General features: G+C 46.0%; 1 protein-coding gene across 1 annotated transcript in view; it reads right to left on the bottom strand.

The window, feature by feature from the left end:
* Positions 1 to 23,377, bottom strand: part of BMERB1 (bMERB domain containing 1) — a 41,695-nt gene extending 18,318 nt beyond the window's left edge. The window contains exon 1 of the mRNA XM_066330300.1: positions 23,270 to 23,377. Within this exon, the coding sequence (XP_066186397.1) occupies positions 23,270 to 23,375 (106 nt within the window). The 5' untranslated portion in view covers positions 23,376 to 23,377. The remainder of the gene's footprint in view (positions 1 to 23,269) is intronic.
* Between the last annotated feature and the right edge of the window lie 3,392 nt (positions 23,378 to 26,769).

The raw sequence follows: 26,769 nt of genomic DNA, 5'->3' as shown, positions 1-26,769 counted from the left end.
AAAGCCACTGTGTGAGCTTAGCTCATGGTTCTCCCAAAATGGAAGCAAAGGAAAAACATTCTATACTATATAAACAAAATATATTTCCTTTGTATTTAAAAATAGATAAAATATTTCTTAAGTTATCGTGCTAGTATTATCTGCAAATTTTGACTTAATTTCTTAATAAAGAAAGTGGGGAAACAAATATTTTAAAAATCACCTTTTTTTTTCAAGATAACAGAATCTTGAGGAAAAAAAAAAGTGAGACAGATTTTGAAATGTCTGTCATGAGAGATCAGCCATGTTTCAGTGGCTGTTTTTAAACTCAAATTGCAAAACTGGTCTGTAAAGTAAGTCTGAAACACACAAATGCTGCCTGTACAAGATGGATTTCCCTATTAGAAATCATTGTATTTGTTGGAGTATATTTAGTCGATCTGTAGCCTAAATGTCATGAGGTTCTCATGGGCCCACCTCTCATTTTCACTGTTTGCCAGAAAACACAAGCAGGAGACGGGAAATTATTCTGATGCTACCACACATTAAAGCAAATAACACTGGTAAACTGGAATATAAACCACAAATAAGTTACATATACATATATATATTATAAAATTATAATAATTATATATACATATATATAATTGTAATATATATATATATATTATAAAATTAGCTCTCAAGAGCTCAGAAAACAGAAAAAAAAAAAGAAAAAAGTAACTGGTTTACTTGCACTCTGCAGCTCTAGCTGTCAGCGCCCTGGTGTCACCCTTTGTGTGGGGTCAGCCTCCACCCTGTGATTTCAACAATTCAGGGACAAACAAGCCTCATGCCCCAGAGATGTGCTTAACCCAGCACAGGAATTAGTGTGACAGGCAGAATTCTCCCCTGACCCCGTGCAGAACAGAGATTCTCCTTCATATCCCACTCATCGCGTGCTTGAACCAGAGAAAATACCTTGGAAAGCAATCCAAAAGGATGCAGTGTTTCCAAAAGAATCAAAAATGGAAGCAAGGCAGCAGAAGTTTGAGAGTGGAGGGGAATAAATACGGGAAGCACTCGGCATTAGTTCTCAGCCTGTCTGTAAACTCTGAGGGGTGGAAGAATGGAATGGGACAGAGGTGTGAGGACATGAGGACATCATGAAGACAGGAGGACATGGGGACAGGAGGACATGGGGACATCAGGACAGGAGGACAGGAGGACATGAGGACATGGGGACAAGAGGACAGGAGGACAAGAGGACATGGGGACAGGAGGACATGGGAACATGGGGACGTCATGAAGACAGGAGGACATGGGGACATGGGGACAGGAGGACATGGGGACATGGGGACATCATGAAGACAGGAGGACATGGGGGCAGGAGGACATGGGGACATCAGGACAGGAGGACAGGGGCACATGAGGACAGGAGGACATGGGGACATGGGGACACTGGCCCTGAAGAGGCCAGCTCAGCATTCCCACCCCACTGATGCTCACAGACCTGCAGCCTCTGGGGCTCTGCTGCTCTGCCAACCCTGGGGACAACTGGCTCACCTGGCAGCTGCTGTGCTGAAGGAGAATTAATTATTTCTCATCAACTGGTTCGAGCTCCTGGGACGTGAACCACTGGGGAAGATTATGTTAACATTATTGAGCCTTTAAGTAAAGCTCTAACTCTGTCCCAGTGAGCAATGACACCTCGAGTGATTTGAGGTGTGATTCAGAACAGCTTCACACAGAAGCCTCTTACATTTTCAAAAAAAGAAAGAATGAATATTTCATTTCATTTAAAGCAGGTATGCAGTAGTCAACTATTTTTTAGCACATATTGAGGGTTTTTTCTGGTAATGAGACAAAAATTCATAAAGCAAAAATGGAGACAACACCGAGATTAGTCACAGCCAGAGACAAGATGAAACTATTTTATCTGTTCTGCAATCTCCAGGATAATTTTCAGTGACAAAGAAACAAGTAAAGTGATATGACAGTATGCACAAAAAGATATTAGCACAAAAATAATTACTATATAAGGAAACAAAATTATCTAGCTATTACATATAGTAGGAGGGACTGAAGAAGTAAACCTGAAGTTATTTATGCATAATTTTGCTTCAATTTAAATGTAGACTGGTATAGTTAAACTGGGAATTAACTTAACGATCACACTTCATCCTCAGTGTGCCAGCCAGGAATAGAACAGCAGCCAGCTGTGCTAAAAAGCAACAGAAAAAAATAAATTGCCTATTAAGTCAATAAGTGCAAAGAAAACTTTCACAGAAGCCTGAATCGACACGATGAGGAACGGGAGAAGGCCTTACACCTGGTGACAATAGTTCCGCACCAATAGCTGAGGGATGCTGTCATTAATTACCGCCGAAGATCCCGCCGCTGTCACTCGCTGCCACACTGATGTGTCCCCGCGGGACGGGCCCTCTGCAGCCATTTCATTGTCATTGGGGCTGTCCTTGTCCCCGCACACGCCGGAGGCACCGCAAGGTGTCGCAGCAACACAAAGGGGCACAAATCCCTGCTGCGGGAAGGCAAGAGATGTCACTGTCCCTCCAGCAGCACGAGGGGCTGCACCGGGCTGAGGGGAGCTGCAGGGACAGCCCGGGCTGAGGTGGGGCTGTAAAAATACCCCGGGCTGAGGTGGAACTGCAAATATAACCCGGGCTGAGGGGAGCTGCAGGGACAGCCCGGGCTGGGGTGGGGCTGTAAAAATACCCCGGGCTGAGGTGGGGCTGTAATAGTAACCCGGGCTGAGGGGCAGAAATACCCCGGGCTGAGGTGAGCTCCAGAAATACCCCGGGCTGAGGTGAGGTGCAGGAACAGCCCGGGCTGAGGGGCAGGAACACCCCGGGCCGGGCTGAAGTGCAAAAATACCCTGGGCCGAGGTGCAGGAACACACCGGGCTGAGGTGGGGCTTCAGAAATACCCCGGGCTGAGGTGGAGCTGTAATAGTACCCCGGGCTGAGGGGCAGGAACACCCCAGGCTGAGCTGAGGTGCAAAACTACCCTGGGCCGAGGTGCGGGAACAGCCCGGGCTGAGGTGGAGCTGTAGAAAAACCCCGGGCTGAGGTGGGGCTGTAGAAATACCCCGGGCTGAGGTGGAACTACAGGAAAACCCCGGGCAGGGCCGAGGTGCAGGAACACTCACCAGTGACCTGAGGGCCGCAGGCAGAAAAGCACAGGGAGAAGGGACTGACAGCAATCCCTGTAGGGGATGTACAGCAATCCCTATAGGGGACATACAGCAATCCCTGTAGGGGACTCACAGCAATCCCTGTAGGGGATGTACAGCAATCCCTGTAGGGGACATACAGCAATCCCTGTAGGGGACATACAGCAATCCCTGTAGGGCACTCACAGCAATCCCTGTAGGGGACATACAGCAATCCCTGTAGGGGACATACAGCAATCCCTGTAGGGGACTCACAGCAATCCCTGTAGGGGACATACAGCAATCCCTGTAGGGGACTCACAGCAATCCCTGTAGGGGACTCACAGCAATCCCTGTAGGGGACTCACAGCAATCCCTGTAGGGCATTCACAGCAATCCCTATAGGGGATGTACAGCAATCCCTGTAGGGGATGTACAGCAATCCCTGTAGGGGACTCACAGCAATCCCTGTAGGGGACTCACAGCAATCCCTGTAGGGCACTCACAGCAATCCCTGTAGGGGACTCACAGCAATCCCTATAGGGGACATACAGCAATCCCTGTAGGGGACTCACAGCAATCCCTGTAGGGGACATACAGCAATCCCTATAGGGGACATACAGCAATCCCTGTAGGGGACTCACAGCAATCCCTATAGGGGATGTACAGCAATCCCTGTAGGGCACTCACAGCAATCCCTGTAGGGGACTCACAGCAATCCCTGTAGGGGACTCACAGCAATCCCTATAGGGGATGTACAGCAATCCCTGTAGGGGACTCACAGCAATCCCTATAGGGGACTCACAGCAATCCCTGTAGGGGATGTACAGCAATCCCTATAGGGGATGTACAGCAATTCCTGTAGGGCACTCACAGCAATCCCTGTAGGGGACTCACAGCAATCCCTGTAGGGGACTCACAGCAATCCCTGTAGGGCACTCACAGCAATCCCTATAGGGGACATACAGCAATCCCTATAGGGGATGTACAGCAATCCCTATAGGGGATGTACAGCAATCCCTGCAGGGTCTCCTGGATCAGGCCCCTCTCAGGACACTTCTCCTCTCTGTTGCTGTTGCAGATGCAGTCCCTCAGTCCCCAAGAGCCATGCCAGTCGTTCAGCAAGGAGGTGAGCTCCAGCACTGGGTAAGGACAATGGCCCAGCTCTCGGCCACTTCTCTTCCTCAGCTTTGCCATGGGTGAGCCATGCTAAATGAGACTCGGGTTGTTCAGTCCATCACTGCTGGGAGCTCTTTAAAGGCACAGACCTTTCTCTGATTTTGTGATTCTCTGATGTGGATGATGTGGATAACTGAGCAGCAGACCTGCTCCTCAGCCCACTCAGTGATGGTGCTCCTGTTCCAAATTATCTGAAGTCATTGTTCTGGACTGGACTTGAATTGAGCAATTTGAAGCTTACTTCCACTCCTTTAAATTGTTCAATAATAAGATAATCCCTGTTCAGAAAATGTTAATTGATAAGTTTTGTTCCAAATCTGGGTCAGCACTTTTGGGGCTTTTTCAAGAATTCAGTGAAGTTTTCAAGCTAATCCTTTTCCACTGAAGTATACGAAGTGCTAATAGAACAGAGTGCAGCAAGTAAATTCTTAATGCTACTTAACATGTCAAAATCAAGACTCTCAAGACCACTATTAGTTGATGAGACAAAGCAAAAGTAAGCAGGAGGCACAGGTCAGAAATGGATAAAGAGAGAACCAGCTAGTGCCACTTAAAACCAGCATGCTGGGTGGAAATTGAGATAGTTGCATAATGCAGAAAAATTAATTTGTTATAGTTCAAAATACTCCAGATAAAAGTAGATTCATGTAAAAAGAATCAGATTATTCCTGCAGTTTGTCACTAGCATGTCACCTGGAGGCATGAATGGCTAGACTTGCAGCCAGGCCTTTTACTACACCTTTTGTTATTGCCTCAAGAGTTGCCTTTTTTTTTTTTTCCTGTTTGATTTAATCCTTCTGGTGTAGGATGCAGCAGCCAATAACTAACCTGTGCAGGAAAATCTACATTTAATTGCTTATTTCTAATCTAGCCTGCTGCAGCATTCTATTACTGTGAATCCTAACAATTTCTGAATTTGGCATGTGTGTGGCACGGTATTTATTCAGTGCTTTCTGATGGAATTACCATATAAATACAATACAAACAGCTGCAGTGTGTTTCATTCCTGGATTGCCTGAGAGGCTGCAGTCTTGTGCAATTTAAAATGGGCAGACTGGTGGAAAGGGAAAAACAGAGCAGTACCAGTGTGGCAGTGAGCACATCCCACACTCTGCTGCTTTCACTGCCTGGCTCGCTTGGTTTGGACACGGTCTGGCTTTGGGAAACATCCCAAATGTCCTCATCCTGCTGCAGAATTCAGCTCACTGTCCATTTCAGGGGTTCTTTCAGAAATGCTGCAATCTCCTCTTTTCCCTCAAGGCAATCTCTCCCCTCTGCTTATCAATTTAGTCTCCTGTTTCATCTCCTGCACCAAGAACGGGCTGGTGATGGCACCAGATTCAGTAAAATGGTGCTGCTGGTTGCAGTAGAGCTCAGTGACCAGCTCATGGGCTGCACGGAGGCAGCAGCAGCACAAAAACCTGCTGAGTTTTATCACTGTGGGAAAGTCATCTCTGAAGACAATAGGAGGGTGCAGAGGCTGTTACTGGGGGATCCAAAAGCTGATGTGCCACTCCAGTCACAATCAGATGTGCAGAAGTTCTCAGAATCACTTTGCTTCCACTGCTGTCAGTGGCACTGAATGCTGGAGCTGAATTTTGCTTCCAGCAGAAAGCTGATTTTTTTTTCCTTATTGTGCTTGTTATAACTTTGAATCCTTATTGGCACTTCTCCATGAATGAAGCAACACATTTAAATTTTGGGATCTCTAGCACAAAGAGCCATGAACTGCACTTTGGGCTGGCACAAGGAGCACACCTCCTTCACAGGTGCTTTGTCCCTGCAAGCAGTGGTAGCCAAAACTCTGATAAAACTGTGTCTGCTGGAAAATGCCAGAGAAGTGGCATTCAGATTAGTTGGGAGATAACATATTGGATTCAGTACATTTACTAGAAAGTCAAAAAGAATCCCTCTGAGCAAAGACCCTTGCTTCCTTCCAGTGCATGAGGATCGAGAACAGCCTTGCACTTCTGGAAATGTTAAATTCCAAAAATAATCAGGAGCTTCAACTGCAGTGCAGCTCCCAGATGCACAGGGGGTAACCTTAGAACCCTGAGATATTGGCTTAAACCAGGCATCAAAGCTTCAAATATTTTTTCCAGACAGCAGGGCACCCAGAAATCCCAAATGTGGTTTTTTTTTCACATGCCCCATGTCTCAGCACAATCCTCTGGGCTGGCTGGGTCCCCTTACAGCTTGGCTTTGTACAGGCAGCTGTGAGAGCTGGCAGCTCTGGGGATCCTCTTTGGCAGGAAGGATCCAGAGATGCCTCCTAAAAGCTGATTAAACACCAGGATCTCCGGGAGGGTCACGGTCATCAAATATCCCTGCTTCTGAACCATCATTTGGAGAAGGAAAAGAAGTGGGGGATTTATCTGACACAAGACAGCCTTACTTTACAGACCAGTTTTGCAATTTGAGTTTAAAAACAGCCACTGAAACATGGCTGATCTCTAATGACAGACATTTCAAAATCTTGTCTCACTTTTCTTTTTCCTCAAGATTCTGTTATCTTGAAAAAAAAGGAGATTTTTTAAATATTTGTTTCCCCACTTTCTTTATTAAGAAATTAAGTCAAAACTTGCAGATAATACTAGCAGGATAACTTAAGAAGTATTTTATATATTTTTAAATGCATCTTTGCTTCCAGCAAACCTGAAGCACAAAGCACTGGCCACCTCAGCTCTGTGCTGTGTGAAGATCACTTATGTTCTGCATCTGGTCCATTCTGCAGCTCTTCAGGCAAGAGATCAGGATTTCAGGTCTGTACACAGACAAATATGAATAATTTTTTTCTCTATTCACCCACCTCTGCTCATTCAAAACACACCACAGATCATTTTGTTTGCCATGTCATTTCCTCTCCAAGAACTGTTAAATCATCTGCTGTGACTGGTGATGGCTCTGTCCCTTAGTCAGCTGTGTTCTGGGTGTAACAGCACAATTATAACATTGGGATTTATTTTGTCCAGATCATGAATACTTCCTTATTTTTTAATTATCATAGATTTACAGCCTAGATATCTTCAAACATAAGTTTCTACTTCAAAAGTATTTCGCTCACACTCTGACATATGACCTCAATTTAAAATTAGGTGAGCAGAGAATATAAAGAAGCACTGTGTGCAATTGTCCACTGCACTTCCAGAATCACTGCCCTGTCTGTTCCATATCTAGAGCCTCTGGTTATAAGAAGACTCTTTGAGTTGCTTGTCCTGTATGTTCTTGTTCTCATCTCCAAGCTTTGACCTTTTATTCTTTACTATTTACCTTTGCAAGAAAGCCTGTTAGCAGCAGTCTATTCTTTCCCCTTTCAGCTTTTTGTATACTCACTGAGATTTCTCTTGAAATACAAATGCCAGTGCTGAATGTTAACTCCTTCCTCTAACTCTGAAAGTCCTTTTAGTTCCTGTGGCATTACACTCAAAAAACTGCACACAATGACTCCTGTCACATCTGATGCAAGTGCCTGCAGTTGCCCACTGCCCAAATAAGATTCTCAGCTGCTTTCCATCTTTTTATGCTCTACCTCTGTAGAACAAGTTGCATTGCACTGAATACAACTAAAAACTGAACCTGAAAGAGATCCTGCTTTGAGTTTTCTCACTGAACTACATATCCCCAAGCAGAAATAGACAGTCAGTAGTGAAAGTGATTGCTAATTAAGGATGGTCTTCAGTACTTTGCTAACTAGAAGTTTTACAGTTAAATGATGGTTCCAACTTTCTAATTTAGGGACAATTTTCTGCCCTCACTCCCTATTTAAATATATATACCAGCATGAATCCATAATGACAAGATCCATAAAAATCTTGCATCTTAAAAAAGCATCAATTAAAATCTTGTTTGTTATCCTGTAAAATTTATAAGCAGTAATTATTCTTGGCTTTGTTTCTTGTCAGTTTATGACAGTTTTGGTTTCCTAAGTGGGTAATTATTCAACCCTTTAATCTTAAACTTCCCCCAGGAAAAAGATGTCTCTAGTCTTAAAAAACTGCTCTGTGCATAGAAAGCTTCATCTTGGTTATAATGATATCCTGAAAAAAAAACCAGCTCATCTGGCAAGAGTTGCTCATCCTGCCTTGACAATAAGGATCCTGTGAATCACCACCAGCCTGGAGCTCTTGTAGAAATTTCATGTCGTGCATAGGTCTTAATGTGATATTCAGACTTCAGTGAACCTCAAAATCTATACTGCTATCTTATATTTGAGTTATAGGTTCCATTTGTTCTACCTTGCACTTAGCATTCCAGCACTCTCCTGACCTCTGATGCTGTGGTACTCATGTGCCTGTGGTGCTGGAGACAGGTCCTGCAAACAAGGCCAGGTATTGTGTGTCTGCAGGCACAGCAGGGCAGGCTCAGGAAGCAGAGAAGATTAATTTGAGCCTTATCTGGGGCTTTACTCATTAAAGTAGGATTTAGCTGTTTGATGCCCAGTGTCCTCTGCAGTCAGACACTGTCCCTACAAAGATTGCAGACTTCTCCATGCAGTAAGGATCCATCCTGTCAAATTAAACTATCCCTCCAACAGAGTGCTGCATCTCTGCTTTTATGTTCCTCCCTCTGGACCTAAGGGTGCTTGTATGTGCCAGGAACTGACTCAGGACAGTGGGACAATTTGCTACTGAATTATCTGTAACTAGAATCAGCTCTAGCTGTAAATCTGTGCTTGATTTGGTGCTGGTTTGCAGCAGTATCAGTATGATTTTCATGGCAGTGTTTCCTACTACTGGGAGTTGTACTAGTTTTCTCTATTTTTATGTCTTGATTTGTGACTCACAGTACTCTAGATACTCTGGGAGGACTTTTCCACAGTAGTACCCTGTCTTGTAGTAGTTTAAGAGCTAATACAAAACCATATTTACAGCTCAGGAAACAGTGTTTCAGTACTCACAGCAATAAATGACCAAGAACTCAGAACTTAATACTAAACTGAAATTTCTTTGAAAAGATAAGATAAAAGCAGCTTCCTATTAAAATCTTTGCATAAACAATGACTAAAAGCCCCAGGCCTGATTTGATTATGCCATAATATTGTCCTAAATACAGTGTGTCTATCAGTATGACAGAAATTTGCAGGAGGTGCTCCTGACGTAAATAAACTCAGGATATGCAGAAGAATGTCCACTGAAATAAATTACCTTATGACACTTACAGGTTGGATCTTGAAAGCCCTTAGAGGCCTTGACACTCCAATTACAGGGCTCAACCTTGCCACTTTGAAGTCAATGCCAAGGGCACTGACTTCATCTTTCTGGGCAATTTGCATGCCCCAGCCAATTTCCCTTTGCTCAGTGATAACAAGGTTGCTCACATCTCTTCAGCTGGTTAGAGGGCAAACGCATAAAAATGAGGAAAACATAACCATGAAAACAGCAAAGGGAGCTGGAATTAATATCTCTTTATAAAAACCTTTTCAAACTCGAGTCCTATTGAATTAAAAATCCCCAGACACATTATTCATGGATTCGCACACAATTCTCCACTCAGCTGAAACCAAATCCTCTGCCTTAATATCAGCTTCATCTCTGAGTTGAGGCAGTTTTCAAATATCCAGATTCTAAATTTGGCAGATATAATTTTTATTTCTTTTTCCCTTATGATGGCTGCGATAAGGTCACAACAGTTCATGCCTTCAAGATGCAAGCTGGCCTGCAAATGACTGCTCAAGTAGCCAGCTCAGGATCACCTCAGTATAGCTCCTATCACACATTACTCATAAATATCAAGCAGCACAGTGTGCCTTTACTAATGCCTCAGAAATCCTGACAGAGTGCAAAAAGGATTTGCTCACACAGAGAGATTTTTCAGAGCAATTCCAGCTCAATGGAAGGGCAATGTCACCATTGGTGCCACCATTTGAGAGCCCAGCTCTCAGTGCCTGAATTGAGCCACAAACTCTCTTCAAGCTAACTGCAGTCCATTTGCAAAATAGCCTGTGGTATCTCATCCATTTCTGTTGTGCATAAAGAAGGATTAAGTGGGTCTGAGTGGGATTTAAAGAAAAGCTGTCCACATAATTAGGTCTGCAGAGAATTATGACAGACTTCACAAAGTACTATAATTGAATTCTGCAAGAACATTTTCCAGACTTCCTACTGTTATTTCCAATTTTAAATAAGCTCGAGTTTGGGTACCAGTACCACATTCCTTGTTGCCAGATGCTCTGACAACAGGATTTTTCACACATTTGGCTGGTGACTTCAGGTGAGGTGTGAAAGCAATTTCCCCCAGACCACATTACAGGTCAGTCTGGAACTAAGCAAACTCATTTGTCTTGCTGTAAGTGAAATAACAGTGGCATTTTCCCAGCTCTTTCTAGGAGATGTACCACTGTGTCTTTCATCAGGGATTCTCCTACTGACCTAAGCAGATGGAAGGGTGCCATCAGTATTCCAGCAGGACTAAAACCAGAAACTTCCCCTAATGTTCTGTTCTTCTGCTTTCTCACTCTTCTCTCTGCCCCTACACACAGATAAACAAATAAATCTCTGCATGTGAGACAAATCAGCTGATTTCTCATGATACTGTTTCATATACCACATATCACAGACCTAGAGAAGATTTTCTCAGTTCCATCCCCAGTCTGGAATGTGTTCCATTTAAAATGCTGCCCAGAGAAATTCTCAGGACCAAGGCAATATGTGATTTCATACCTCCTATATGAACTCACTCTGCTTCACAAAAATCAATACAAATACAAATCCTTGGAGCAAAGTTGGAGGCCTCCTCTATGAGAAGTCACCTTTCTAACAAGGCGGCTGCTAGAAAAATGATTTTTTTTTCATCTGAGCCAAGAATTTCATCTCCATGCACCTCCACATTACAAAGCACAAGATCAAGATTTTTGACATATGCTGAACATAAACTTCACCAAGAATCAGCCACCACAAATCCAACAGATCAGAATCCTGTGCTTTTTAAATTGAACTTCCCTACTTATGAATTAAAGATAAGCCTAAGAAGAGCTAGAAAAAAATTTGTCTTTTTAGTGAAATACTGGGATGCCATCAGCATGAAATCTGTTGGGTTTTAAAAATGAATTAAGCTAAATTGCTTCCTTTTTCCTTCCTCTTTCCCCCTCAGGTAATTTTTCCTATTTGATTCTCTGGCTCTACTGTGAGATTTTCCTGTTTCATTTGGTGTTTATCTCCCCTGTTGCTATAAGAAAACTTGCAACCAGCAAAGAAAATAATATTGGCTCTATTCAGGAAGTGTTATCAGATAGAATGAATAGACAAAACACACTCACTGTAACCTGTCTCAGACCACTGTTCATACAGTAAATTCTACAAGATTAAATAATTAATTTACCTTCTGTTTGCAGTTTTAAGCTCTGCCTACTAATTCTTACGTTTAATGGGAAATTATTCGTAAAAATGAAAACATAAGCTCCATTTAATTATTTCCTCAGAACTCATTATGCAAAGTTAATGGCCTTCTGGATTAAGTAAGCTTTTAGTGATGAATCTCATTTTGACAAACTTTTATCTGAATTGATTATCTTTGACCTAATTCTGTTGGTGCAGACTGGGGTATACAACAGTGCTCTAAGCAGTTCATGCTATTTTATTGGCATCTGTTTGCACATTTTTCACTTTCTTTGCAAGATTGATTCATTGAGAGAGACACACATCTCCAAACTCCCATGCTGCTTGTTTCTTTATTTGACTCACCAGCAAACACTCATTTACCCTGACCAGCATCTGATAATGCCCTGGAATGTCAGTCTTCCTGGCTAGCACACAAAAAAATCTGCCCACTGTTATTAGGGGAGGAGATTCCACAGGACCTAGACACTGATGAGAATCCTGATCATTCTTTCCAGCAGACAGAAAATAGTTTCTAGCTCGGATATTTTGTCCTTCTACCACTCCGGAAAGAGGAAACCTGGGAAAATTACTAAAAGGATATTCCTTGAGATGGGATTCCATTTCCTGCTCCTTGTACTGCAAAGGGCAGTGGATGACCTCCTCCTTATAAACACATAGATTATTGACTTCTAAGAAATGTCTCTTCTCCCTCATGCATGCTACAAGGACAATATTTCCTTTGCTGTAAATACCTATATATGTGGAGGACTCACGGGAGACAGTTTTTTTCTTTCTTGCAACACAGTGATGTAACACCTTCCCAGCAAGAAAACAGTTACATCAGATTTACTCTGTTGTGCCTAACCACATCATTTCAAAACAATAAAATTAAATGCTGTGATTTTCTGCACTACAAGAATATTTTTACAAAGATATTTTATATCCAGACTATTCTACATAAAAGGCAAACTCCATAAAATTTTCTCTGCCAGCTACTGAGAAAAAAATAAATTACATCAGCTACTAAGACTGCAACAAAGAAAAAGCAGGAAGATGCTTGAAAAAATGCTTTGCCTGGTTAAGATTGATGTTGGAAGAGCTCTTTGTTTCTGATAGGGAATTCTCCTGAAATTCCAGCTCCCTTGCAGGATATCTCTGCTGAACACACACGAATTGGACCACACAAGCTGAGAGTGCTTTTCAGGAATTAGGTGAGGTCTGTCCAGCCCTCAGATCCCTGCAGCTTTGCATGCACAAACCCTGGAGCAGGAAAGCTGTGGTTTGAGACAGAGCTGTGTTGTTTTTTTGTTTTTTTTTTTCCTTTGAATGGCCATAGGAGATGAGGCAGAAAGCTGCAGTAAAGACAGAGGGAATCAAGGGGAGGGATGAATTAAACTCAGTCGTTCTAGCACACTGTATGTCAGAGACAGGATTGAACATAGTGGAAAATGCCCTTTTATTTTCCACTGAGCTGGCACCCATCCTGACCAGGGAGTCTATGGAAATAACAGTAACATGTAAGCCTTGAAATAAGCCTTAATATTCCCCTCCTCCCCAAATTACTGTCCTAGTACCGCTGTTACATCCCTCCTGAATACTTTGACCAACAAAGAAATAAAAAGGACCACACTGGTCACTGGCTGCCTCCAGGAACCTCAGTGCTTCTCACACCACAAGCACCAGTCATTTGTCCTTGCTCCAGTAACCTCCAGTGCCTCAGAGGCAGAGAAAATAACATCCAGAAACCAAACTGCATTAGTTACCTGTTTTTTGAGGTCTTGTTTGTGACAACAGGCACTAGCTTTCCTAGTAGCTCTCAAATTATTTAAAGAGAATGCAAAAGAGTCAGGAGTTGCAAGTCCCAAAGCAGCCAGCTCTTGGTATCTGCTCATGAATGCTTTCACACAGGGTGAGGGGTGTGCAAGACACAGGAACAGATGAAATGCTCAAAATAATATTTTGTTTTTCAAAATGAACCTTTGTGAGACAAAAACTCGCCTGACATTTAAATAAAGCATCATGCTGACAAAGCAGTTGCTATTGGATTTCCACCCTCCTTTCACCTTTCCCCGTGATGCTATGAATTGGAAACACAACCTTGTGCACTTGAAACAGCAGTTTGTCCTTCAGAGAAGGAGGAGAACATAGAGCTGTGTGCTGCCTGCTGGGGGAAGTTTGCACAGTGGATGTGATCTGACAACTCTTTCTATGAAAAAATGGATCCAAAGCAGGACACAAAAACTGAGGGAGAATTGCCTTTGAAGGTCGACCCAAAAGCCCTCATTGTCAGTTCTGCTCAGTGGCACTGGGTTAGAGCTTTATCTGTAAGGAGCTATTTTAGTCTGGCTCAGGAAAGCTGCCAGGAGTCAGGAAGGCTCTGGAATGGGTTTCTGAGCCCAGCCCTGCATGAGGCTGAGCACTACCAGGAGGCTGGAAATAGAAACTGGAACAGAACCTTGCTGTGGCACATCCCTTCCCTCTTGTGGAGCTCCCACTGAAATCCTTGCACATTCCCATCTGCAGCCACACTCCAAGGAAAGCAATCCATGCTACATCACTTCAGTTTATGTCATGGAGATTTAAAAAGCAGTATTAAGAAACACACATTACTTGTTCATTTACTTCGGTCATTTTGCTCAGTGGTCAAAGGAAACAGCCTGTGGATTTCCATTTTATTCCTCACCAGAGTCAGATTCTGATCCTGTAATATTAACAAAAAGCTTCAGCATTTATGTTTCAAATGCTGTAATAGTGCCAGCTACAGCTGATGTTCAGGGATTTAAAACTTATTTCATTTGGTATTTTTAAAGGTTTTTGTCTATCTTCATTGGCTTTTTTTTTTTTTTTTTTAATTCCAAAACACAAAGTCAACAAAATGTTCACCCTCAGTCATGTAAAACCTCTTAAGGAATAAATATATGAGCATCAGTTTATAAAGAGCAGCATATGTGCAAGTGAAATAATAGTAAAATGGCCACTAACATTTCAAGATTTCACATCTTTGGGACATTCTGCTATGAAATGATCTGACTGCATACCAGAGAGCTTGTTTCTCTGACTCTCCCCACTCTGTGATGTGATTCTCTAATAACAGTTTTCTAACAGTGATCTAAAGATCTTACCAGCAGCTAGTAAGTAATTTTAGGTAACTTTAAAACCACTGGGTAATTAGTATAGACATACCAGTCCAATCCAGTAAAGCTGGATTTAAATACAAAACTGATGCTGGTACAGAAAACTGCTTCAGACAGGAAAGGAATTGTTCACATAACAGATTCCCACTCCAGCAAGTAAATATTGAGAAAATGCTCCTTGGAAGCCAAGGGAAAAAAGGTGTTTCTCATTTGATGGGACAAGTAATTTCCCAGGAGGATGAATGTTGCTATTGTTAAGGCCATGGGCACACAGTGTGTACAGTGTGACAGCAGAGTGGGAGGTCAGGCAGCACAGAATCATACTGGGATCTTGTTCTCTGCTGTATGAGGCACACAAATCTGCAGGGAGCCACAGGCAAAAGCTGAGTCCTTTCTTAAAGATCAAACAGCCAGAGCCAGAAGAGCCAAAACCATCTGGTTCTTTCTCAGTGAATTCTGAGGTGCAACAGCACAGGGCTCTTCAACTCACACAAATGATGACAGCTGGCAAAAAAATGTTTTGTACTTGCCTTTCATCTGTGGATGTGGAGTCATTCTCTAGTAAGCTCTGTTTCCACCAAGGAAATTGCTTTTGCATACTGACTTTTGATTCATTTTTCTTTAAGCACACTAATATTTCCTTCCTCCCAGCTGGCACTGGGCAGCTGCAAGTCTGAGCTGACTGAGGTCTCAGAGGTGAAGAAATGAAGGCAATTCAAGCAGAGTCTTATCTATAGCTGAGACAAATCGATAGCTGGCTGTCACCTCCTCTTTGCATAGGAGAAAGAAAGAAATTTCATAATCTCAGGACGCTTCACCCCTTGCCAAGGCAGAGACAAATGGATCTTGATTTTACTGGCTTTCAAAACACCACGGCTTGCCCTTCCCTATCACATCCCACACACTGTCTATGCCACACACAGCTACCATCAGCCTGGAGGAAAATGTGTGCCTCAGAACCTGCCAAACTGCAGCAACTTCAGTCCCCTGCCAGGCACAGTGCCCAGAGGAAGCTGTATGGGAATCCATGGCAGAGGATGAGAGGAGAGAAACCAGGGATTGGATGAGGAAGGTGGGGACACAAATGCATAACTGAATTTCTGTCACTTCCTCTGGTGTGAAAAAGGATAATTCGAGGAGCAGCGCCCGCCGTAGGGGCTCCAGCCTCTGTCCTAATGATTCACTGCTCAGACACAGGGAGACTGAAGTGCCATTACCCTGCCAGTGGAAATGGATCTCCAGGGAGCAAATGCTCCTCTCTGCTTGCCACAGGGCAAGTGAGGGCAGAGAGAGCAAAGCACAGGGGCAGCCTGACACAGATTCCTGGGAGAGTCCTCCTGCAGGTGACTGAGCCCCCAGATTCCCTCCCTAGAGCTTCTGGAGCTTTCTGAAGAGAATCAGGGTGAACAGGACTCCAGGAGATCAAGGCACAGAGTCTGAAATCACAGATTTACTGAAATCAGTGAATTCATATCAGTGAAGTCAGGACTGTTTTGTGTTTGCAACCAAGAAAATGTCAATCAAGTTTCTCCATCCTTTCCCAGGGAGGTCGGGTCACTGTCTTGCTCTTTTGTCTTCAACACCTAAAACTAAAACTCCCTTTGGCCTCCTGCACTGAAATGACATAAGTGGTAGAACTAACTGCTGATTCCTTTCCTGGTTTTGGAGTTGTTTTCTACAAAAGATGAACAAAACTGTCAAATCACTTTATAGTGAGCTCTTTTGCTCTAATTTTACCAGTATGTGAAAAAACCCAAATGTGTTTGGAAAAAAAAATACTAAAAACCCTAATCAGTGAACGTTTGGGAGGTGGAAGGATTCAGGGCAAAAAAAAGATCCTTAAATACTGCTGATATTCTTGCAGTAACAAATTACCTCTTGAATTTTGGTAATGTTTGCAATCATTAGGCTTCTGCAATGAGCAGCTCTTGTCAGTGGAAATCATTCATCCTCATTCAGTGACAAACTCTCTTAAAATTATTTTCTCAGATATTTTTCCCTTTATGAGCTGACAAGACGTTGATAATTCATGTTTCATTGCTGATCCTGAAGGGCAACTAACATAATTTATCCAAGGGTGCTCCTGATTTCTCACAGTTTACCCTCCAAGCATACATTTTTCATCTCTGAGTTTTGAATCCATTTATACTGTGCCTTTTAAGTAGGCAGACAGCAGAACATGCTTCATGGAAATAAATGAGCATTATTTATTGTCTCTGGGACTATTTTACTAAGTAAGATTTCTCTGAAAATGGAACATACTTGGCTACAGAAGAAAAGCCCTCTGGGAATAAGGATTAAAGACTGCTGAGTTCTAAACTTTCTTGTGTTCAGTAACTACAAGAAAACTCTAGAAACCTCACACATGATACACAATACTTTGCACTGCATGCCCAATCCCAAATGTAAGTTTTTATTCCTGTTTTATAACGCATCCTTGAGGCAGACAGACACACATTCTCACAAGTGGTTTCTCTGATGAAAAAACATGCCATGCAACAAGATATCAGTTCTCAAACACAGGAAAAAAAATTACACAGACTGAGTTCATAATCCCACAGGCTACCAACAGCAAGGACGATTTGTGTGGTTCAAAGTGTCCTACTTTCCAAATCTAATGCATTTTTTCTGTAAAATATGTTTAAAGGAAATGAGAAAATTCATGAGCAACAGTCCCAAATAAGACACTTCAGGTTCATCTATTACTTTTTCAGCAATTACTGTTGACACTGGTTAGCCTACAAACACTGCATTACATGTCAAGTGTTCATTCCCTTGGCACACACAGTTGGGCAGAGTTTTGGAAGTCATTAACCCTCAGATTTACGAGTGGCTCAGGTGGGAGAAACGTCTTTGCTGAGAGATGTGGATAGATGTGCAGCAGTAAGATCTTTACCCATAATAACCAACGTGTTTTTGGCAGAACAGCCCCTATCCAGAATTACACAGAAGCACAGAACGGGTTGGAGGGACCACAGTGGCCCATCTGGTCCCCGCTCAGGCAGGGTCATTCCAGAGCCTGGCACAGGGCTGTGTCCACACTGCTCTGGGGTATCCCCACCGAGGGAGACTCCACGGCCTCTCTGGACACTCAGGGCTCACAGGGAAGAAGTTCTCCCTCGTGTTCAGCTGAAGTGCCTGGCCATCAGTTCCTGGTGCCATCGCTGGCCCAGGGAGCAGAGCGCTGACAGACACGGCTGTGTCCCCTCTCAGCCACCTCCTGGGGACAGCCCCAGCTCCCTCAGCCTTTCCTTGTCCTCTCAGCCCCTTTGGCTTTCATTACATCAGGATGGATTTGGTTGTCCAGCACCTTTTTTGTTGAGAAACCTGGGACACACGTAGCCAGACCAAAAAAAAAATAAAGTGAAGGAAGGGTAAAACTCATGAAATATGGTAGGGAGACTAAAGGGTGGCCCATTAACTGATGTATTTCTGTTCTGTGGCCCTGAGACACCCACAGAAAGTACCACCTGGAAAAAGCTGCTTTAAGAGTCACAGTTCCCTCCACTGACCATTATTTTAGTAGGAATGCACTCTGAGGCACTAAAATATTTCCAGTTCTCCCTTTTCCTTTTTTGGTCTGTCTCAGTAGCTGCCTGGAGCAACCAGCTGTGGGAGGGGGAATTAGAAAAATGAGACAATGTGTATAATAGTATAAACTGGATTAGTCTCACTCTGTCAGTCATTCTCTGGGCTCTCTGGGAAATAAATGGAAACCCAAGTTACAGCCTTCCTTCAGGAGCCACAGGGGATGCAGCAATGACCTGGTGGAGGTTATTAAATGGTGTATTTTAGGTACACACTGCTAGCCAAAACCACCACTGGCCTAGAAAAACACTAGAGCCATCTGAGTGCCACCAAAGCAGGTGAGTTTTACAACTGTTCCACAGAAAACAGCCTCAGCCCTTTCTAGAAAACCCTTTCTGATTTTCAGTGTGGGAGTTCTGTCTCGGCTCCACAGCTCAGACACGGCTGCTTTTTCTCCTGAAGTACAATACAAATATGCTCACATTAAATAATGAACAAGCTAATCATCTAGAACTGGCAGCATCCTTCGAGTCAGTTGGTTTTGTTGATGACAGTGTTTTGCATGGTATTTTTTAAAAAGGTCTAGGGTTCACTGTTAATGTTTTGTTGTCGCTTTCAATTTTTTGGACACTCTCTTTTAAAAAATTTTACATCATTGTGCGTTTGGGTATTTTTTTTTTAATGGAGACATGGAAAGAATATTAATTACATTCTCTGTTTGAAGGACATCTTCAGACCTTCACAAAGCCAACATTCTTGCTGTTTCTATAAAAAGAAGCATAACTGTGTGTAGCCTTCTGTTAGCCTCTTTCCCTCCTATTTAATGGATGACCTGAAACAGCCTAAATTTTTTGTGTGTCTTTTATTACCTGTAATAGATACAATTAACAATTATGGAGAATTTACAGTAGCACAAGGGGTATGACTGGGAAGGAACAGCAGTTGTGGTTGGGTCATATAAATTGTTTACATGGGTTTGTGGATGTCTGTGCAATATGGTGGGGTATTATGAAAGAAAGCCCAAAGGTATTTGTTTGAATATTTAACTATCAGATGACAGAAAGAAAATATTAAACAGCCCATGTTTTCAGTGCATGTAAATACAAACAAGAGTCTTTCTGGCTAACAAGCTTAGAAAGATTTTGAAGACAAAGTGAATATGGTGAAAAAACTTCTCACGTGTGTCAGCCCAGGATCTCAGTGAAGCTGGAACCTGTTCTATCTTTCTGCTGTTGAAACAAATCAGAGTGATCTCTGATCACTGGTGCTGTTCTGGAGTGCTCTCACAGTGCCTGAGCCTGTGCTACAACACTCACAGCGAGAAGGGAGAGCAAGTAAAGCCTCCTGTGAAGGCTTCATGCTACTGAGTGTCATGATGGGAACCTCCAGCTCCTTCAGTATGAGGTGTAACAGGGCCCCTTTCCACTATTCATATTCCTGAACAGTCAAAAAGGTGGATCTCTGCAATACAGGAGTGTGGCAGCTCACCTCCAAGGCTGAGTTACCTTCCAAAGGAAAACAATAAACAAGTTTCATGGCGCACTAAGTTGCATCAAAACATAAGCTTTGCAGTTTTCAGACATTTCTGCTTCCTTATGCTGACTCAAGCTGGAGGATTCATGGGGAATTTTGCATTTAGCTCCAGCCCTCAGACAGAAGTGCAAGAGGACAGAAAAGCTCAGCAGAAATGTATCTGAGAAGTGCAGTGTCCAAAAGGACAGGGGAAAACTGCTTTGTTTCCCTGTGGCTCTTTGCCTGGTGTGCCTGCAGTTATTTAATCAGGGCATTATGAGCCTCTGCCAACGGCAAGACAGATGATTCTAAATGAAGCTGTGCACTCAGTAAAAAGGACTGACCAAAGTGCTGTGCTTCAGAGCAGGTTCCCCAGGACTGTGTTGTAAAAATCATTGCCTGAGAAGGCTGTAACCACGTTGTTATTGTACAAACCTGACATTTCATAAGCTTGTCCTTTACATGCATGCACTAGAAAACAGAGGAGATGTCCTGTACATAGTAAACCAGCATTTTTAGTGTTCTCTAGTCCTTGGAAATTCCCCCCTGTGTGTGAATAGAAATGCTTCAGGGACTCGTTAAAGAGACATCTTTAAACAATCGGCTTCACATTTCACTTGCACAGCCACGGAAGATCCTGACACAGTCAGGGCACCAGATCCTAGCTACTCTGGACCAGCATAACTCCACTGACAACCTGGCTGAAAGCGGCCAGTGCAGGACAGAAATGTGCATTCCACGGCTGTGAAGTCACTCAGCTCGTTTAGAACCACTCCCCAGCAATGCTTCCAGGACCACGGACAGAGAAGTCAGCACAGAGCTCCTTTCCATCTAACAGACTGAAGAGGAACGACCTGACTTCCAGGACGTTCAAAGGACATCATCAGGATGTACATTCTCTCGTGATCAGACTGCCCTCACATCACCAGGCACTGACAGGGATATTTCAGACAAGATGCAAATACCAAAGGCTAATTATTAACATCAGTAAGGAAGGGGATGACAGGTTTTTTCAGCTCCTTCACAGACAGTCTGGCGACCGCTGTCATCATGCCATGCAATTTAGGATGACTGTAAGGAAGCATTACAGTCAACAGTAAGATCTATTTATTTTAAATCAATGCAAAAGTGTGACCAGAAGTCAGTGTTGGTATTTAAATAGGAAAGATAGGCAGGAATCATCTAAACCAGCTACTATGAATAGCATTTTCCACAGTATTTAAAGAAAGCTGAAGCCTAAGAGCAAACAAAATAAATCAATTATTCAAATATATAATATAATAATTTCCTGCTTTTCAAAGAACAAATCATGGTCTCTAGATTAGTTCCTATTCCTATTTAAATTGTTATACACAGATAAATATTGTCATTAAACAGAAAGCACTGTGTAGAAGGGCAGCTCAGAGCAGAGGCAGGGTGCACACCTGGACACTGGGTCCTAGTCCTGCCACCAGCCCACGCTGGTGCTGGGTATCAGGCTGTGATTTGGGTGGCAGTTCAATGCTGAGCACATTATTTTTGAGCAGATCAGATCTCCCTCTCAGCCTGCACACTGCTCTTTGCCCAACAGACCACCTTTGGTCCAAAGCTTGCAAAGACATAACCCTTCCTGGCACCTCAGGATACCAGTTATTATTATTATTATTATTATTACTATTATTGCTGTACTGCACTCACTGAGTGCTGGAAGAAAACCAGACACAGTTACGAGAACAAGAAAAGCATGTCTCTATCGTGCCAGAGAAACTGCAAAACTGTTGCATGTGTCTGAACCAACCAACTCAGTCAACAGCGATTTCAGCCTTCAATTCCATTTTAGAAAGTGTGGAGTTTCTCAGCCCTGAATCTGTGCCAGGCACTGCAACAAAACCAACCCTGCAACTGAAGCATCAGTCGGAGAATTACAGCCTGTCATCAGCATACGGGAGACAGTAACAGAGCCAGGAGAAACTAGAGGTGAAGTATCATTGCAGAACACAGCACTCTCTGAAAAGTAAACACAGCAGATGCACTGGCTAAAATCTGCTACCAAGGTGCTGCAAAACCACCCTGTGTTTAAAAGCATCAAGTGGGAAACCAAAAAGGATATCAGCAACCTCAGTACCAGCCAGGCTGAAGGTGTCACAACAGACAGCACACAAAGCTTCTGTTTCTGTGGCCAAATCAAACACTTGATGAAACTTAGAAAATATTTTTCTTGATACTGTCTAGTAGTTTTAGTGAGTAGCCTTTCAAGATCTCTTGCCTCAGTGGTTACCTGAAAAATTATAAGGGGTTTGCAGGCTTGTTACGTTGTAAAGGAGCCAGTTGTGCCACACAAGAATAATAGCTGGGATCTTAAAGACAACAAGGTCCCACGGATAACATGAATCGGCAGTGATATATCTTTATAACTACTCTTTCCATCGGCATTCTGTACAGGTTATGTCAATTGCTGCTGCCTGGAAAATGATGGTTTCAAGGAAGCTCTGCCAGCACAGAACATTTGTTGAGCTCATCGATACAGTGCAACCACCGAAGGTGTGAATTCAGCGCTGGATTGCTGCACCCTCTGCCTGAGATAACACGGGAATAAAGTGCTCATCATCTGCGCTTCCCAAACGTGAAACACCTTAAAGCCTGGCAGTATTTATGAAAATCTCCGTATTAAATCCCAGCTAGCAGCACACAACCTGGGCGAGCAGCCGTCCCCGCGATCCTCCTCGTGGCTTTGCGGAGCCGGTGCCGCAGGAGCGGCTGGAGCTGCCCTGTGCCCGGCACAGCACCGGCCTGACAGCGCGAACCGGGCACACCGACCCTCCTCGCCCCGCCGCCGGCACCGGGACCCCGGCACCGGGACCGCCGGCACCGGGACCATCGGCACCGGGAGCTTCGGCACCGGGACCATCGGCACCGGGAGCGCCGGCACCGGGACCATCGGCACCGGGACTGCCAGCACCGGGACCATCGGCACCGGGAGCTCCGGCACCGGGAACCATCGGCACCGGGACCGCCGGCACCGGGACCATCGGCACCGGGACTGCCAGCACCGGGACCATCGGCACCGGGAGCGCCGGCACCGGGACCATCGGCACCGGGACTGCCAGCACCGGGACCATCGGCACCGGGACCATCGGCACCGGGACCGCCGGCACCGGGAGCGCCGGCACCGGGACCGCCGGCACCGGGAGCTCCGGCACCGGGACCGCCGGCACCGGGACCATCGGCACCGGGAGCTCCGGCACCGGGACCATCGGCACCGGGAGCTCCGGCACCGGGACCATCGGCACCGGGACCATCGGCACCGGGACCACCAGCACCGGGACCGCCGGCACCGGGAGCGCCGGCACCGGGACCATCGGCACCGGGACCGCCGGCACCGGGACCATCGGCACCGGGAGCTCCGGCACCGGGACCAACGGCACCGAGACCGCGCGGCCCCGCCGCAGCCGGCGCTCCCCGGCCGGCCCCGCACCGCGGCCCGCACTCACTTCTGCCCAGCGCCTCCGCCTTCCAGTCCGTCTCCTCCACCGCCCCGTAGCGGCGCGGGGCTCTGTCGGCCTCGGCGCCGGCCGAGATGGAGCGGCGCAGCTCCATGGCCCCGCGGTGGCCGTGTGGCGGCGCCGGCTGCGCGGGGCCCGCGGGCGGGGGGCGGCCGCGGCACATGCGCAGTGCGGGGCCGGGCGGGGAGCGGCGGGCGGAGCGCCCTCACGGTGCGCCCTCACGGCTGGCACACGGTCCGCCCTCACGGCTGGCACACGGTCCGCCCTCACGGCTGGCACACGGTCCGCCCTCACGGCTGGCACACGGTGCGCCCTCACGGTGAGCCCTCACGGTGCGCCCTCACGGCTGGCACACGGAGCGCCCTCACGGCTGGCACACGGTGCGCACCGGCCCGGCCGCCCCTCGGGGGATGCGGTGTGCTCCGGGTGCTGCCCGAGCTCCGCGCCCGCGGGTCGCTGCTGTGCTGCTGCCCAGCGCTGCCCTGTCCTGTCCTGTCCTGTCCTGTCCAGCCCAGCACAGCACAGCACAGCACAGCACAGCAGAGCCCTGTCCAGCCCAGCCCTGTCCAGCCCAGCCCAGCCCAGTCCTGTCCAGACCTGTCCAGCCCTGTCCAGACCAGCCCAGCCCAGCCCTGTCCAGCCCAGACCTGTCCAGCCCAGCCCAGCCCTGTCCAGCTCAGCCCAGCCCAGCCCAGCCCAGCCCTGTCCAGCCCAGCCCTGTCCAGCCCAGCTCAGCACAGCCCAGCCCAGCCCTGTCCAGCCCAGCCCTGTCCAGCCCAGCTCAGCACAGCCCTGTCCAGCCCAGCCCAGCCCAGCCCTGTCCAGCCCAGCCCAGCCCAGCCCTGTCCAGCCCAGCCCAGCCCAGCCCAGCCCTGTCCAGCCCAGCCCAGCCCAGCCCAGCCCAGTCCAGCCCAGCCCAGTCCAGCCCTGTCCAGTCCAGCCCTGTCCAGCCCTGTCCAGACCAGCCCAGCCCAGCACAGCCCAGCCCAGCCCAGCCCAGCACAGCCCAGCCCAGCCCAGCCCAGCCCAGCCCAGCCCAGCCCAGCCCTGTCCAGCCCAGCCCAGCCCAGCCCAGCCCAGCCCAGCCCAGCCCAGCACAGCCCTGTACAGCCCAGCCCTGTCCAGCCCAGCCCAGCCCAGCCCTGTCCAGCCCAGCCCTGTCCAGCCCAGCTCAGCCCAGCCCAGTCCAGCCCAGCCCAGCCCAGCCCTGTCCAGCCCAGCCCAGCCCAGCCCAGTCCAGCCCAGCCCAGCCCAGCCCTGTCCAGTCCAGCCCTGTCCAGCCCTGTCCAGCCCAGCCCAGCCCAGCCCTGTCCAGCCCAGCCCAGCCCTGTCCAGCCCAGCCCAGCCCAGCCCTGTCCAGCCCAGCCCAGCCCAGCCCAGCCCTGTCCAGCCCGGCCCGGCCCAGCACAGCCCAGCCCGGCCCAGCCCAGCCCAGCTCAGCCCTGCTGGTGTCTCCTTCCCCGCCCGCCCCTCTCGAGCAGAGGACAGTTCTCAGAGCCGCTCACTGCCAGGACACGCCAGGACTGTCCATCCTGTGGCCAGTGCAGTGCTGAGCACATTTCTGACCTAACACAGAGCGCCCTCACAGGGTTTCTTTACAATTTGAGTTTCTCTCAGTGTTTGTACCTGTGTTCCATTGGATTTCTTTCACATGGTAACATCCACAGACACTCATGGCTCTTGCAGACTAACACATCTCAGACTCCTGTGCATGCAGCCTCTGGCTTTTTTAAGTGTCTTGCACTGACTGGAATAACACTCATTCCAGAATCATGTTTCCAGGAGCCAGAGGACAACATTCAAACAAGTGATGAGATTTTGTGTCTCTAATTTTTTATCAGCATGCTTTGCTGCCTATGCAGCCTGCTGGGAATAAAGGAAATGACTTTGCAGGAAGCACAAGTGTGGTGATTATTATTGTTATTACTAAGGGTTTTTTTCTTTTATTGCAGGGGAGGTTGTATGGATGAAATCCCTGAACAGCATTTTACAATTGGAGGCTACCTTTCGTGGTGAGACCACACTGCACTTTACTGTGAGTAGTATCATTTCTGACATCAAGACAATGAAACAGGAATTAGGGAGGTTGTCCAGTGCCTCACAGCAAATCGGGGGTTTATCACTTTTTGCCTCATTTATAAGGAATCATGGGGTACTCTGGGTGAATACTGGGAAAGTTCATTTGTTTGTTACCTACTTTTGCCTGCAAAGTCTTGTCCTTAATCACCAACACTTCAAAAATACCACCTCTGGAGTCAGATTACTAATTGGACTGGCACACATTGATGCTATTGTGTGATCAGTTTGGTTTGAAGAGCGCTTCACGTGCCAGAGGTGAGAAAACCTCCCCATTGCTTTTAAAATTGTAACTGAAAATTTGTCTACTTGTCTTCCTGAGAACTGGAATTAGCCAACAAGATGAGCTGGACAGTTCTAGGACATCTTCAGGGCGCTCTGATTTTTCTTTGTCAGCTGTGCTCCCCAGAGATGTGCCGTGAATTGAGCAGTGCCTCATCCTCGCTGGCTTTGGCCTTTAGAGACAGAGCCCAAACAGAGCTGTGAGTCAAGCAGAAAAGCTGGTGGCAGGACTCTGCACAGCTGATTTTGGGTGACAAGTGCAGCTGCCTGCTGGGGTGGGCTGGACTGACTCACTGGTAGAAATAAGGAAAACAAGTGTGGGAGGAATAAGAGTCCATCTGGGATCTGGATAAGAGTGGGACTAAGGGAAACAGGCTGATTGGGGAGAAGGGCCAGTTTTCAGTGGATCTGAGGACTATTTAATTTCAAACCATCCTTTCAAGTTTTTTAGGTAATTACAACCCAACTGCATTGTTTAGGAGATGGGGGAGTTATCCTAGAAATAGTTGAATATTTAAAGCTCTGCTTTTGTTAGTATGGGCTGAAAAACACCCACTAGGCAGAAACTCGGGTGCAGAGAATTTACTTACATAAAGCAAAGAATATATAAGGTGATTTATTGTAATTAGGAGGTTTTCACCTGCTCATTTTGAAAAGTTACAAAATGCAGTAAGGCTCCAGTTCTACAGAGTGCTGCACAAAAGAACAGGTGTGTGGAAGTGATCCTGTTGAGGTCATTCACACAAAAGTTTTTGCAAGAGCAGGGCCCAAGTATGTATCAATTATTTACTAATGTAACATCAGCATTTTTATTACTGTGACTCTGGAGCATCGCTGCTGCTGCTGCTGCATTTGCCAGTGGAATTAAATTTCTCTCCTACTGATGATGTCTTTCAGTGGACCTGGCAATATATATTATAAATGCATTCCTTTCCTCGTGAAGGCTGGTTTTCTTCTGCTGGAAGCACTGTTAATGCAGAAAATACAAAAATTCTGGTCTCTTCTCACTGCTCATAACACAATGCCTGGCAGAAGAAGAGAAAGAGTTGCACTTTGCTCTTGCAGTCGTTTTCCCTGACGGCTTCAGCTCCCGTTTCTCACTAAATCCTGCCACCAGGAGCTGGAGCTGG

The sequence above is a fragment of the Sylvia atricapilla genome, chromosome 15 (assembly GCF_009819655.1).
Source record: "Sylvia atricapilla isolate bSylAtr1 chromosome 15, bSylAtr1.pri, whole genome shotgun sequence".
Taxonomy (NCBI): domain Eukaryota; kingdom Metazoa; phylum Chordata; class Aves; order Passeriformes; family Sylviidae; genus Sylvia; species Sylvia atricapilla.
Note: the sequence above shows the minus strand (reverse complement) of the source record. Positions and strands in the feature narration are given on the sequence as shown.